The 15,276-nt window shown below is 49.7% G+C and overlaps 1 protein-coding gene across 6 annotated transcripts in view; it reads left to right on the top strand.

Moving 5' to 3' along the window:
- CDC42BPA (CDC42 binding protein kinase alpha) overlaps nt 1-15,276 on the top strand; it is a 183,641-nt gene that overhangs the window by 142,810 nt on the left and 25,555 nt on the right. For 3 of the 6 annotated variants that reach the window (XR_010791138.1, XM_066595127.1, XM_066595126.1), the window contains 9 exons: nt 34-182; nt 509-600; nt 1,296-1,372; nt 8,107-8,226; nt 9,691-9,780; nt 9,887-9,992; nt 12,229-12,365; nt 12,928-13,067; nt 13,679-13,760. Coding sequence is in view for 5 of the 6 variants with exons in the window: in XM_066595127.1 (XP_066451224.1) it covers nt 34-182; nt 509-600; nt 1,296-1,372; nt 8,107-8,226; nt 9,691-9,780; nt 9,887-9,992; nt 12,229-12,365; nt 12,928-13,067; nt 13,679-13,760 (993 nt within the window). In the remaining variant the exon portion in view is untranslated. Of the gene's footprint in view, nt 1-33; nt 183-508; nt 601-1,295; nt 1,373-3,950; nt 3,990-8,106; nt 8,227-9,690; nt 9,781-9,886; nt 9,993-12,228; nt 12,366-12,927; nt 13,068-13,678; nt 13,761-15,276 lie in introns of all 6 variants that reach the window. The other 3 variants (XM_066595129.1, XM_066595131.1, XM_066595130.1) reach the window with 2 other exon arrangements.

Consider the following 15,276-nt stretch of genomic DNA (forward strand, 5'->3'; position numbering starts at 1 on the left):
TTGCTGCTATATCACCCTCTCTTCCCATTACAGGACATGCCTTGGAAAATGCGACGTTTTGCAAAACTCGATATGTCGGCCCGGCTGGAGCTTCAGTCTGCTCTGGACGCTGAAATCCGGGCCAAGCAAACCATCCAGGAGGAGCTGAACAAGGCAAAAGCCGCCATTATTGCCTCTGAATGGTACGTCCTACGTATGCTGTACAGACAGATTAAGGCAGCGCTCCGCCCTGAGGCTGATGGCTGAACCGGGTGGCCCTTCTGCCTCTGGACGCTTCCTTTTGCCGTCTTCTCGTCTTTGTGGAAGTTTCGGGGACCGGTGTTGTCCTACCTGCTCCCCATCCTGCCTGCAGCTTCATGGTCCTGGAGCCTTTTCAGATTCACATAGTAGAATGCCGCCATCTAGTGGCTGCTCTGTTCCTGCACATCTTCTGCTATGTTGAACCTTTAGCATGCGGTTGCTGCCTAAACTTATCCCGCAAGTTGTTTTTTTCTTTTCTAATTGGCAGTAAACTTCAGGAATCCGAAAAGAAGAACCAGGACCTGGTGGCGGAAGTGGAGAAACTCAAGTGGGAAACTGAAGAATTCAGATCAGAAAAAGGTAAAGATTAGACTAGATGGCAAGTCGTAAAGCTGCAGCGACTAATAATGTCCGACTCTTAAAGGGATTCTCCAGGACTCTAATATTGATGACCTATCCTTAGAATAGGTCATCAATATCGGTTTGGTGGGGGTCCGCACTTGGGATCTCCAACGATCAGCTGTCTAAAAAGACCGCAGCACTTGAGTAGAAGCAGTGGCCTCTTCTCAGGCCTCAATGTCACATTCATTCATCACATGGCCTGAGAGCAGCTCATTCCATTCAAGTGAATGAGGATGAACTGTTATACCAGGTACCACCACTGCAAATACAGCGAGTGCAATAGCCCTATTCAAACAGCTGAGCTGCGAGGGTCCTGAGAGGCGAACCCCCCCCCCCCCGGGTAGGATAATCATCCATGTGGAAGTCGCAGAAAATCCCTTTAATCCCGGCTATTCCTGTAGGTGTCACCCACCGCAGATCCGCATATTCTGCGCTGCTGGGAGGACCTGTTCTTCTCTGCTTCCTCGCGTCATGACTCTGCCCCGCGACATACAGCTCTGTCCGCACCAACATCATTATCACATGGGTGGGCCGCTCACTCCCCCACGAGATCATCACACTCCTGACATACTCTGCGCTGCTGTGTGGGTAACAGATTTAAAGGGATGGTCTTGTATTTTCTATTAAACCCAGTGATCTGTATCGCCCCACAGGTGTCAAGCATCAGGAATCCCAGAATTCTTTCCTAGCGTTTCTGAATGCACCTACCTCTGTGCTGGATCAGTTTGAGGTAAGTGATCTCCATCCCTTCCTGGAGCAGCAAATGACTGAACACACAGGGCTATGGTGTGAAAGGGCTTTAACCTCTGCTCCCTTGGGAAACTGCGATGACTCCATCTTATCTGCGTTGCCTATTGTATTCTTAAAAGAGATTGAAAGCCACTTGTTATCTCATCCAGAGGCTCAATATGCAGCCATGCTTTACACTGCAGCTCTTCTTGTTCAGATTTTAGCACTGTGTATATAAGCTCAGTTCATTATGTAGGTTGACTTGTAGTGCCATTCCTTAAAGGAGTCGTCCAGGGATGCACAATCCATACCCGTACCTGCGGTGCCAGGACCTCCACTGCCGTCCTGGTCCCGACACTGGACCATGTGATGTGGACCCTCTATGTTACATTATCGAAGGGGCTGACTTGGTTATTAAAATGAGGTGAACAGCCAACCCCCTGTGATGATGGACAGGCACAGAGAGAGTCCACGCCACGTGACCTGCTGGAGGTTTTGACATCACCCGTCCGGTTAAGGATTCCACCTCCCCGGACAACTTCTTTGCACATCCCAACATACATGATGGGGATCACGTGGGGCACAGATCACCATCTGGAGGGCAGCTGTAGCTCTCGGCCAGGATTGGAGAGCACTCTGATCCCAGCCATTTAACGCTTTGTGTACCACTGTCAATGCAGATCAAAGCGCAGAACCGCAGCCCCGGCATTGGGATCAGCTGCCTGTTTTATATATTTGAATGTTGTTCCCTGTTGTCAGCCATGTCAAGTTGAAGGGCGGCCGAGTGCAGCAAAGGTGATTAGTGACAAGAAGTCCAGAAGACTCCATCCGGCGCGGAGAACATTTCCTTGGGTTGCGCTTAGGAGGATCTTACCTTACTTTCCTTGTAGGAGGCGGCACATATACAAGTCAGGGGTGTCTGCAAGCGAAGGGTTAATGTATAACTAGCCAGCATAATAGATGGGCGCTGCGTTCTGCATTATCTGTGCCCCTCCGGCTTCTGTGTCCTCTCTGTCGGATTACCTTCTGTATTGTCTGTTTCCTTTAAAAGCCGCACTGTTGCCGTATTTCTGTGAGCCTTCCAGCTCGGTCTGTACTTTTTTACTTTGCGCTTGCATTATGGGAGCCAAGGAATTAATAAAATCATCTCAGATCAGCGCCCCAGAGTATACGGTGTATCCGTTCTCTAAAAGTCATCCTGATACCTCCGAGCCAAAGGGAATTCGTTAGTAGTATTTTCAGGAATCTGACTCCCTCTGGTGATGGAAAAGAGGAATTACAGCCAATACCTGAAGACTTACACTGAATAGCCACTTTGTTAGAGACCGCTATCTGGAAGTGTGTTTGACCTCCTCTGATCTTCAGAACTGCAGAAGTTCCACTAGATTCCACTAGGAATTTCGGCCCCTGCGGACAGGAAGCTTCTTGACGTTGCTGCAAAATAGATGGCGGTGCTGACATGTTCTGAAGAGCTAATAGGAAGGAGTCATTGGTTCATACTGCTTGCACCAAATTCTGACCTCCCATCAGCAACAGACATCTGGATCCATCCGACCAGGAGATGTTTTTTTTGCTGCTCAGTGATACACGTTTTGCGCTCTTTTGCCCGCTGGAGTCTTTCTGTTTCTCTTACACACAATGGCGCTGGAACTGGTCGTCCGCTGTTATAGCCCATCCGTGCGGAGGAACGGCGAGTTGTGCGTTCGGACACGTTAGTTGGAGCTCCAGCGTTGTATTCAGCTGACTGTGCAGCCTGTTGGTCAGAACGATTCCTGACATCCTCCTCCGACCCCTTTCAGTGATGAGATGTTCCTATCCACATGATTCCTTTTCATTGGGTGTTTTACTTGATCGCGCCATTCTCTGTATACTCTCCGCACTGTTATACGAGAAAACCCTACGTGGTTGGCAATTGAAATCTGCCCCAGCTAGTCCAGCACCGATGACCGGCCTCGTTGGAAGTCACTCAGATCGTGGATTTTCCCATCTAATGTGGATTCACACTGAAACTGATCCACGGAAAACTTGTCCCGTGATTTTATGCCGCACTCCGGGGTCACGGGGAGAATGTCCATACAGGGGAAGCGCCAATCATGAGAGAGCCGGGGGGTGGGGGTCTAATAAAGGGGCCAATAGGTGTAGCTTTCTGTATACTTTTATTTATCCGGAGCTGCTGAAAGTTGTCAGGGTTCTTTTCTCCGTTGCTCGGGAACCGGGTTGTCAGATGACCACGGGTCCGAGACTGTCTAGTCAGAGAGCGCTGCTGACGTCCATTTGGTCAGACCCCCATTCTGCTTCTTGTATAACCCAGCAGAGTCCGGCAGTTATTACTGCATCCAGTGCAGCCTGTGATTGTTTGGACAGGAAGCAAAGCAGAAGTCTGACCACCTTATTTTCACACCCGTAGGGAACAGATCCCTCTGACTGCAGCAGTCACACCGTAAGAAAAAGGAAAGCAATGACTTTTAATTTTGGGTACAGTTCCCCTTTAAGATCAGCAGCGCCCCCTACCTGCGTTGTGTATCTCTGCTGTGTTTCTGTGCCGTAAGTGTGTGTAACCTCTTTCCTCTCTCTTGAAGCGATCTCCGGCCTGCAACCCGGCCAGTAGAGGCAGACGTGTAAGAGGCTGTCTTGCTTTGTGTGCTCCCCCTTTTCTGCCTGTGGTATAAATGTCTTTGATTTTCGTGGTTCATTCCAGGCTTCTTCTTCCGCCCCCGCTGCTGCATGTCGAGTGGCTGCTCGTTCTAAAGCTTTATGTCATATATAATGGGGGGCTGCCGGCGAAGAATAAATGTCACTTACAGAATGCAGCGGTCCTGCACTGGCGCAGCAGACTGGTGGGACCCTCTAGGCAGCTGCACTGGCGCAGGAGACTGGTGGGACTCCCTAGGCAGTGGCACTGGCACAGGAGACTGATGGGACTCCCTAGGCAGCTGCACTGGCACAGGAGACTGGTGGGACCCTCTAGGCAGCTGCACGGGCACAGGAGACTGGGGGGACTCCCTAGGCAGTGGCACTGGCACAGGAGACTGATGGGACTCCCTAGGCAGCTGCACTGGCACAGGAGACTGGTGGGACTCTCTAGGCAGCTGCACTGGCGCAGGAGACTGGTGGGACTCTCTAGGCAGCTGCACTGGCGCAGGAGACTGGTGGGACCCTCTAGGCAGCTGCACTGGCACAGGAGACTGGTGGGACTCCCTAGGCAGTGGCACTGGCACAGGAGACTGATGGGACTCCCTAGGCAGCTGCACTGGCACAGGAGACTGGTGGGACCCTCTAGGCAGCTGCACGGGCACAGGAGACTGGGGGGACTCCCTAGGCAGTGGCACTGGCACAGGAGACTGATGGGACTCCCTAGGCAGCTGCACTGGCACAGGAGACTGGTGGGACTCCCTAGGCAGTGGCACTGGCGCAGGAGACTGCTGGGTTTCCCAGGCAGCTGCACTGCAACAGGAGACTGGTGGGACCCTCTAGGCAGCTGCACGGGCACAGGAGACTGGTGGGACCCCCTAGGCAGCTGCACTGGCGCAGCAGACTGGTGGGACTCCCTAGGCAGCTACACTGGTGAAGGAGACTGGTTTTCCCTAGGCAGCAGCACTGGCACAGGAGACTGGAGTGACTCCTTAGGCAGCAGCACTGGCAAAGGACACTGGTGGGACTCTCTAGGCAGCTGCACTGGCAAAGGACACTGGTGGGACGCTCTAGGCAGCTGCACTGGCGCAGGAGACTGGTGGGATTTCCTAGGCAGCTGCACTGGCGCAGGAGACTGGTGGGATTCCCTAGGCAGCTTCACTGGCACAGGAGACTGGTTGGAGTCCCTAGGCAGGTGCACTGGCGCAGCAGACTGGTGGGACTCCCTAGGCAGTGGCACTGGCACAGGAGACTGGTGGGATGCTCTAGGCAGCTGCACTGGCGCAGGAGACTGGTTTTCCCTAGGCAGCGGCACTGGCGCAGGAGACTGGTGGGATTCCCTAGGCAGCTGCACTGGCGCAGCAGACTGGTGGGATTCCCTAGGCAGCTGCACTGGCGCAGCAGACTGGTGGGACTCCCTAGGCAGCTGCTTTGGCTTTCAGGCTCTGTTCACACGCCAGAAGTCTTCATTAAATGTTTTGACGCGGATTTCAATGAAAATTCAGATCAGAGATCTGCGATATTTTCATTCGTTTGAGCCAAAGATCCGCACAGGAATTTAACTTCATTAACAGGCCGATAGTCTGTCACAGAATCTACTTTAGGCCATGGTCACACAGCGGGGTTTTGCCACGGATTTGACATGGAAATGCTGTTAAAGGGTTGTCCAGTTTCAAACTTTTGATAGTCTGTCAGCAGGATAGGTCATCAATAGTAGATTAACGGGGGTCCGTTGTCAGGGAGCCCTGCCATTAGCTGGTTGCTGGCCCTGTGTACTTGTGCAATGAGCTGATGTCTGCAGGAAGCAGACAGCTCTGTTCTCACTACAGTGGCCACCCTGGGTATTGCAGGCCGAGCTTGCATTGAAGTGTATGGGAACTTGGCCTGCAATGTCAAGACTGGCCACTGCAGTGAGAACAGGGCTGTCCTGCAGGAATCCGCTCCATTGTATGAACACACCAACCCAGCAAACAGCTGATCGGTGACCGTTGCCCTCTGCATGCAGAGAACATTGTGCCATTTACACTGCGGCGCAGATGTCCATTACAACGAATGCCAGCCTTTAGATGTAGTTTGCCCTGCGGTTTTGATACGGAATTAGCATAGATTTCACAACCATTCCGCGTCAAATCTGTCCCCAAATTAGTAAAGGGGGATCTCAGCATTTTGTGTCAAATCTGTGGCAGATAAACGTGGTGTGAACGCGGCCTCCTTACAGGTTCCTGAACTTAGTCCCCAGCAGACCCATAAGCTGTGATAATACTGACACACTAATGCTAACCCAACCTGCCCACAAGGGGAGAAGTAACGGCGACTGATACATTGTAACGAAGGCTTATGCTGCTCACCTGTTCAGGCCCCAGCAGATACCTTGTAGCACGCAGGACGAGGTCGGCCTCTGAGTATATACAAGAAGGTTCCTATCCCTAAGAGTGAGGAACTGATATACGCTAGATGAGAAAGTTGTTCGTTTCTTTATACAATCATTAACCCCTTACCGCCGCCCATGTTTTGGGCCATTTTCCACTCGGGTTGGTTAAACCAGTATATCGATGATGTCATCACCGGGACCAATAATATACAATTAGAGCCCCAAATGCCGAGTTGGAAAAAGTAGAAACAGCCAAAAAAATATTTTTGCCTTTTCTGAGTTCTCAGATGTCTCTGACAGCGACTTGCGGCTGCGCCATTCTCCGCCCCATCACTATTCTGTTGCGCCATGTTTTTACGGTGCTGCAGAATATAGTTCCTAACTGCCCGTCTGAAGTCGTTTAGGAGTAGCTGCACTTTTGCAGAACTTCTGACATGTGATCGCGACACGTTTTGGGGGTCTGGGTGCTGAGACCCTCACTGATGGCTGAAATGAAGGGGCAAAAAAAATCATCTGAGCCCTGTGTCCATCCAGCTGCCATCGTCATACCGCAGCTCTTCTTGGTAGCTGAAGACAGAAGTCTATGAGCCCGTCATCACTTGCCAAGGAGTGTCGATCACAGGTGAAGGGGTACAGAATACTGCTGAGAGCCTCTGCCTCTTCATTTTAGCAATCAGCGGGGGTCTCAGCACCCGGATCCCACTGATCAAAACTTTGACATCTCACTTTGACGTGTCAAAGGTGTTGCAAGAGTGCAGATACTTTTTGAAGCGACCCTCTAACTGTCCTCGACAAACCAAGATGGCCGCACTGCTCCCCCAACTACCGGATGCACATTGCGTCAGTAGTCTGTTACTAGACACTGCTGTCATTGGCCAGTTCTGCTGACACGAGCGATGCCGGCTGGTCAGAGCCACATGTAGCGTCTTAGACTACTGGTGCACTTGCCATGCACTGTGTGCGTCCGGTAGTCAGAGAAGCAGCATGGCCATCTTGGTTTCTCCAGGGTCGCTTTAAGAGCCACTGTACGGGTGGTTGTTAAGGGGTTAAAGTGAACTGATCACTGTGGCTGACCTATTAATTAAGGCTATCAGTAGGATAGACCTCCATTGAACAGTCCCCTAAAGTGTGACATGGGGGCTAATAATAAAGCACTTCCTGGTTCTGTGGAGTCACATGATACAATTACATCCAATCAGAAGCTCTGAATGGGATCATGTGATACAATCCATGTCAGCTGTTGTGGAGTGTATGTCATGTGATCTTTGCCAGAGCTGTTGACTGGCTGAGAGCGATCATGTGATTACACTATGGAACTTCAGAACCAGGGAGTGTTGTACATCGATGGGCCAATTAGTGGATGTAATTACTCTTATTAGCATAACCTTGGTAGGGGCTCAGCCTATAAGCTTAACATCAGAATGGACTTCCCCTTTAAGATGATAATTTCCGGTTTGCTCTATCCAGCATTAACCCTTTACTAGTCCTGCTCTGGCGTGGGCTGATTAATGAACCCCATACTCAGGATCCGTCCTCCCCTAGTCTTGCTTTCTGCACTCACACTACAACTGCTGAGTGGCGTCTCCAGTCCCGGCGCACACGATTCACCCATCCTATGATTTGCAGGAGTTAGGTTACCGTTTCTCTTTAAGTTGCATCCATCCCTCAGATTTAAGAAGCGGGGTGTACGTGGTTTTCGGTATTAAGGCGTCGCATCTGCTTTGTGCTTTCAGATGGACTCTGTGGATAATTTCACCTTATCCAACACGCCGTCGCGTGACGAGGATGCGAAATCTCAGGTCATATCGCGCTCCAGATCACCATCTACCATGAGCGACATCGAGGCCGGCGAGGTAACACTCCCTGTTGTCATCCTATTTCTTAGGTTGGACCTTCTAAGTAACACGCAGCCCCTTCTTGAAGGAGGACACATTGATATCTAGGACAGTAGCCCTCTGATCCCCCGAGCTGGAGGTCAGTTATGGTCCCAGGGGGCACACGGGCGTAAGAAGGATTACTAGAAGCTACCCCGCTCCAATGAAGTATCAGTAGCCGGGCTGTCCTGGAGCGGAAGACTGGAGTAATCTGAGACAGCATGGAGGCTAGGGATATACTACCTGACAACACATTTGTCAAAGTTATAGCTGTTGCAAAATATCCCTACCAACCAGGTTGTCAGACATGACTCAATGCAAAGCTGGAATGGCAGAGGAAAAGCAACATGGAGGCAGTCATGTCATGCATATCGCTAGGTCGGGCCTCTGAGACCCCCAACCATCCTCCGAACGGAGGGGTGCAGTGCTGATTTAGCATTGCATCCCCTTTGTAATCTTTCAGTGCATTGCAGCACCCCTCACCACTGACCTTGCACTCCATTAGCGGGGCTGTGCTGCAGCCGGGCGGTGGGGGCAACGTGCTGCAGCAATAGGCCAGCACTGACGTCCTTTTATTGTAAAGGCGTTTCTCATTGCCACAGGGTATCCTATGAACGTCTGATGGGTCTGGGACCTTTACCTATCATTAGTTCGAGCTGCCGCCATCCCCAGCCACTGTGAGTGCGGACACAAATATCAGAGCACCTTGCACTGGGCTGTTTCCTAACACCCATAGAAGTCAACGGGAGTTACACAAACAGCATAGAATAGCGAGCTAAGCTGCCTCCGTAACTTGGGAGCTGCAGAAACAGTGCCGCATGCTATCCCATGCTGTTGGCGTTACTCCCATTAACTTCTGTGGGAATGAAAGGAAACAGTACAGCTCAGCCGGGCTTGGCTACTGCCATAATCTCAGCCACCGGGCCACATCAAAATCAGCACTTTACAGGGTAACTAAACTGTTTACACACTTCTGACAGGTGAATCTGCAGCATTTCCGCATCAGATCTAGCAGATCCATAATGTGTCACGTGACGCTGTGCATTAGGCGTAAGGGTGCGTTCACACATAGCGGAGAATCAATGTAGAGAGCCAAACCACTGAAGGGGCGAAATCAGCCACGGATCCGCACCAAAATCCGCACTATTTCTGCTACGTCTAAACATACCCTTATCTCTAGTGCAGACAGTCCCGTTGTGTTCACATGTAGGGGCCACAGTGATATCGACACCATTCCTGCCATGTGTGAAGTCTGCCTAAGACCGTGCGCCCGTTTATCCTGCAATGTTCCTTTAATAAAAAGAGCTAAAGCTTCACGGATATCCTTGTGGTTCGGAGAAAGACTGCGGCCATCATTAACCCTCCCACTTAGGAAACTGCTGCTTTTTACAGAATTGTAGGATCTCTTGCATTGATTGACGTTAACGAATTGTGTTGTTGCAGACGGCAGATCACCCTCCACGCTCCATGCAGACCCCGACAATCAGAGCTTCGTACCTGAGTTCAGGCTCCTCCACCCCAAAGGTAACACAGGTGATGGGCGCTCCGGCCGTTGACCGACTACACTTGTGGCAGGACGGCCGTCTATTTAATGCTTTTCTTGCAGTAGACTTCAGCCTTTTTTGTTGCTGTTTCTTAGCCCAAAGCTCATCAGTTTGTTGTCAAGACCTTCAACACGCCAACAAAATGCAACCAGTGCACCTCGCTGATGGTGGGGCTCATCCGACAGGGCTGCACATGTGAAGGTAAGGTTTCCGTAGGGGGATCACAAGGAGCACACTTTAGGAAATCTACTTTTGAATTTCCTCTTACAGAATTCTTAAATCACTGGTCTGACCCTCATCCAGGGCAGAGGGCAGCCAGAAAGGACATGCACCATGCTGACAGACGTATTGGGACACATAGGTGATAAACTTGGATTTTATTCCCATTTTCCCATCTGGTGTTGGGCCACCTCTAGCCTCCATGACTGCAGTCACCCTCTGCAGCCGCTTCCATCAAATTCCCATAGATGTGTGGAGGGATTTGCCTCCATTCCTGGGGGAGATCTTCAGATAGTGATGATCGGTGTGTTAGGCACATGGATTCGGCCTTTTAGTTCATCCAAAAGATGATCAATGAGATTGAGATCTGGACTTTTGGCCATCCAATAGAATTTGCAGACATTCTGTTCTGCAAGCCAAGCCTAAACCCTGCGTGCCGTATGAGATGGTGCTCGGTCATGTTGGTGGAGACACAGAGCCGTACCAGAGTATTACAACAGGGTACCCATTGGTGTTGGGGGTAGACTTCACTATAACTAATGGTCCTAGTCCTTCCCAGCAGAACCCCCCCCCCACCACCACCACCACCACCACCATAACAGAACGTCCTCCAAACTTCACTGTTGGGATGATGCAGTTGTATACAAACCGCTCTCCAGGCAACCGCCATACCCAAGTGCTGCCATCCGATCAGAAGATGCTGTCCTGTGATTCAGCTCTCCACAACACTTGCTTTCACTCATTAGAGTCCAACATTTCGAGCTCCATCACTGTGCATTCACTGCTGTGATGGGTGCAGCCGCTCGTCCGTGGTAACCCTTCACATGCCGTTGCCTACAGAGGGTTCTAGTGCTAATGGATGTTCCACTGACCTGTGAGACCTCCTGAGCGAGGGCAGATGGTGTGTGTGATGTCTTCACAGCTCATACAAGGCTTTGATGTCCACGTTCTGTCAGTCTACGAGGTCCCCCTCAGGGATCAATGAGTAGAACAGGTTACCATGGGAGGGGGTCAGTTCCCCTTCAATGGAAGTGTTCAAACAAAGGCTGGACAAATATCTGTCTGGGATGATTTAGTGAATCCTGCACTGTGCAGGGCGTTGGACCCGATGACCCTGGAGGTCCCTTCCAACTCTACCATTCTAGGATTCTATGGATGGTTTTCATCCACTAAAAACATAGCCAACAGTGGACTTTGGAAGGTCTAGAAGCTGCGATGTCCGTACTGATTGGTTGGTGACATCCCCCCACCAGACCCCGTTGTCAGCTCTACACCTGGTGACATCCCCCCACCAGACGCCATTGTCAGCTCTACACCTGGTGACATCCCTCCACCAGACCCTGTTGTCACTTCTACACCTGGTGACATCCCCCCACCAGACCCCGTTGTCAGCCCTACACCTGCTGTCATCCCACCGCCAGCCCCTGTTGTCAGCCCTACACCTGGTGACATCCCTCCGCCAGACCCCACTGTCAGTTTTACACCTGGTGACATCACACCACCAGACCCCGTTATCAGCTCTACACCTGGTGACATCCCCCCACCAGACCCCGTTGTCAGCTCTACACCTGGTGACATCCCCCCACCAGACCCCGCTGTCAGCTCTACACCTGGTGACATCCCATCACCAGACCCCGTTGTCAGCTCTACACCTGGTGACATCCCCCCACCAGACCCCGTTGTCAGCTCTATACCTGGTGACATCCCCCCACCAGACCCCGTTGTCAGCTCTACGCCTGGTGACATCACACCACCAGACCCCATTGTCAGCTCTACACCTGGTGACATCCCCCCACCAGACCCCGTTGTCAGCTCTATACCTGGTGGCATCCCCCCCACCATACCCCGTTGTCAGCTCTACACCTGGGGGCATCTGATGGTTTCTGCACTGGGATATACCTGTGTGATCCTATCCTTTATACCTGATTCTCACACATCCGATTTGCATATGTCCCTCACCTGACAGCACAGGATTGGTTGGGGTCCCAATATTTTTGTCAATATAGTGCATTTTTCACTGGATGACCTAATCTGTTGATTGTTAATGAACATTATGCATACTTAGCTTCTCCTCTGGAGTCGCTGCAGTTTACAGCTAATTGCTGGGTTTCTCAGCAGACAATCTGCAATAATCCTTTTATATTAGTAGCCCTTCTAACTAAAAGAAATCGACCAAAACAGGTCAAAAGTGACATCATATTTTTGATTCTCATTCCAGTGTGTGGTTTTTCTTGCCATGTTACCTGTGCGGATAAAGCCCCCTCAGTGTGCCCCATCCCTCCTGAACAGACCAAGGGACCCTTGGGCATTGATCCCCAAAAAGGAATTGGGACAGCTTACGAAGGCCACATCCGTGTAAGTGACATGTTCTGGTTGTCAGACTGAGCACTGTACAGAAAAAGATGATTGATTAATGCTACCTGTGTCCCTATGACAACTCTGTCTGTCCCCTGGTTTGGTCATTCAGCTTTGTCATAGGCACATTTTTTGACTACAAATCACTATTTGCACCAATGTCCACATCTTAGCCACTGTTCAAGCCAATTAGGATATGAATTTGCACAAGGGTGCTTTCACATGGGCGAGTCTTGTATAGGTCTGATATTGCACTTGCAAACCTGCGATCTGTGCTGTAAGAAAAGCGTATTGCATCGCTGCAACGTGTGACTTGTCCCTGTGAATAAACATATTAGTTGGATAGATTCTATTGGATAGATATCGCATGTGAAACTCACATGTGAATGCACCCTCACACTATGACAGTTGCCAGAGAACACTACAGGAAGTGTTGTCATGGGGTCCACAGATGAGGATCTGCAGACACGAGGCCTGTTATTTCATGAACCGTACAGCACAGCCAGAAGTCGGCGTTATATGCAGAATGGCGTATCGGTGATGTCATCGGTTTTCTTCTCAGGTTCCCAAGCCGGCTGGAGTAAAGAAGGGCTGGCAGCGGGCTCTGGCCGTAGTTTGTGACTTCAAACTGTTCTTATACGATGTACCTGAAGGGAAGGCGTCTCACCCATCTTGCGTAGTGAGTCAGGTGATTGATATGAGGTAGGTATATAGCATTACAGTACAGACCTTTCATGCAGAGGCCCAACTTTAAACATACTGTCACAGTCCTGCTGGTGGTTTTTGGAAACAGTCAGCAAGCTTAATGTCAGGCATTTCAATCCTGTTCGTGCGCCCTCAGCGTCACAGCACCCGACGCATGCACATTGGGCAGATGAGGCCACTTACAGAGCACACATGGGGTTACAGGAGCAATTGTGGTGACATCAGGACATCAGATACACGTGATTACGGCCAGAATGACAAAGTCTAGATGAAAAGTTGGGGATAATTTGCATATTGTCCGTGATTGGTTAAAACGTACTTGCCAACAACTGCAGGAAACGCCTGAAAAGAGGTGGGGTTTTCCCACAAAGGGGTGGGGCTTATGCAGATATACCCCAGAAGTGGGCTTTCTGGGGTGGCCCTGGGTGGAGCTTAAATTATTTTGGCAACTATGTTACAGCTTCATTCATCACATTATTCAGTATCGGACCGAAGAATGGTGGTAAAGACCCGAGTAACATGGTGGGTTCAAGGAAACTCAAGGCGGGCCTTGCAGGGGGGTATCTACCTGAGCAGGTATCTGATTCCTAATACCGTGATCTCTGCAGGGACGAGGAGTTTGCAGTGAGCTCGGTCCTGGCCTCGGATGTCATCCACGCCAATCGCAAGGATATACCCTGTATTTTCAGAGTAAGTAAGAAGCCTCAGGCACATTTGTGGTGGTATTCCTGCTCAGGGACTGTGGGACCCCTGTACAGCCAGTGTGGGGGAGACCTCTTATAATGGGATAGCATTCTCCTGTGTAATATGGTATAAGGGGAAAATAAATGTAAAAGAAGATTAAATCGTCATAAATAATTAAAAGCCACAAAAATGACATGACATAAAAACTAAAAAAAAAAGGAAAACTATACTTGCCAGGTAATCGGGATATTTAGTGTGAAACGTGAGCAGTGTTAAAGGCTGAGGACACCTTGGGGGGTAATTTTTGTTTTTATTTAAATGCAGGTATTGTGGGCTGAAAATCGGTTTTGCCACATGATTAACCCCTTCCCGCCCCAGGATGTACCGGTACGTCCTGGGGATAGCGCGGGATCACATAAGATCCCGCGCTATCCCGCAGCGGGAGCCGGCTGTCAGTCACAGCCGGCGTCCCGCTGCAACAGCGGGGGGACATCGGAGATGCGCCCCCCGCTGTTAACCCCTTCCCTGCCGCGATCTAAGATGTCATCGCGAGAGCCCGGCCTGTCGCCATGGCAACAGGACGCCAGACACTGGCGTCCTGTATTGCCTGTGCCTATAATCGCTGTATAGGCGATAAGGCATGGGAGAGCAGTAGCTCTGCCATGCCTTATCACAGCGATCATAGGCATACAGCTGCAAGTCCCTCAGAGGGACTCAAATTGTGTAAAAAAGAAAAGAAAAATGTAAAAAAAAGAAAAATGTAAAAAAAAAATGTAAAAAACCCCTTTTTTTATGCTTTTTCTAATATTAGCATAAAAAAAATGAAAACCCCACATATTTGGTATTGACGTGTCCGTAACGACGTGTACAAAAAGTTGAACACACTTTTCATTTTGTACAACAAAAAGCGTAAAAAAAAAAGCTAAAAAACAGAGGCAAAATGCTAATTTTTAGCATTTTGCCTCCCAAAAAGTGCAATAAAAGTGATCAAAAAAGCCGTACATTCCCCAAAATGGTACCAATAAAAACTACAGCTGGTCTCGCAAAAAATAAGCCCTCATAGAGCTCCATACATAGAAAAAAAAAAAAGTTACAGGACTTTGAATGCAGCTATAGAGAAAAAAAAAAGATTTCCAAAAAAAGGGGGTTTTATTGCAAAAAAGTGTAAAAACCTAAAAAAATATAACAATTTTGGTATCGTTGTAACCGTACCGACCCGCAGAAAAAATGTAGTGTGTCATTTATGCTGCATGATTAACGCTGTAAAAAAAAGAAAAAGAAATCTATGTCAGAATTGATGCGTTTTCTCTCCATGTTATCATAAAAAAAAATATTTTACGATATTGTCTATGTACCCAAAAGTGGCACCGATAAAAACTACAGCTCGCCGCGCAAAAAACAAGCCCTTATACGGCCTCGCCGACGGAAAAATAAAAAAGTTATGGCTTTTGAAAAATGGAGATGGAAAAATACGAAAAAAATCGCTTGGTCCTCAACGCCAAAATAGGCCATGTCATTAAGG

This window comes from Eleutherodactylus coqui, chromosome 3 (genome assembly GCF_035609145.1).
Source record: "Eleutherodactylus coqui strain aEleCoq1 chromosome 3, aEleCoq1.hap1, whole genome shotgun sequence".
In the NCBI taxonomy this organism is placed as follows: Eukaryota; Metazoa; Chordata; class Amphibia; order Anura; family Eleutherodactylidae; genus Eleutherodactylus; species Eleutherodactylus coqui.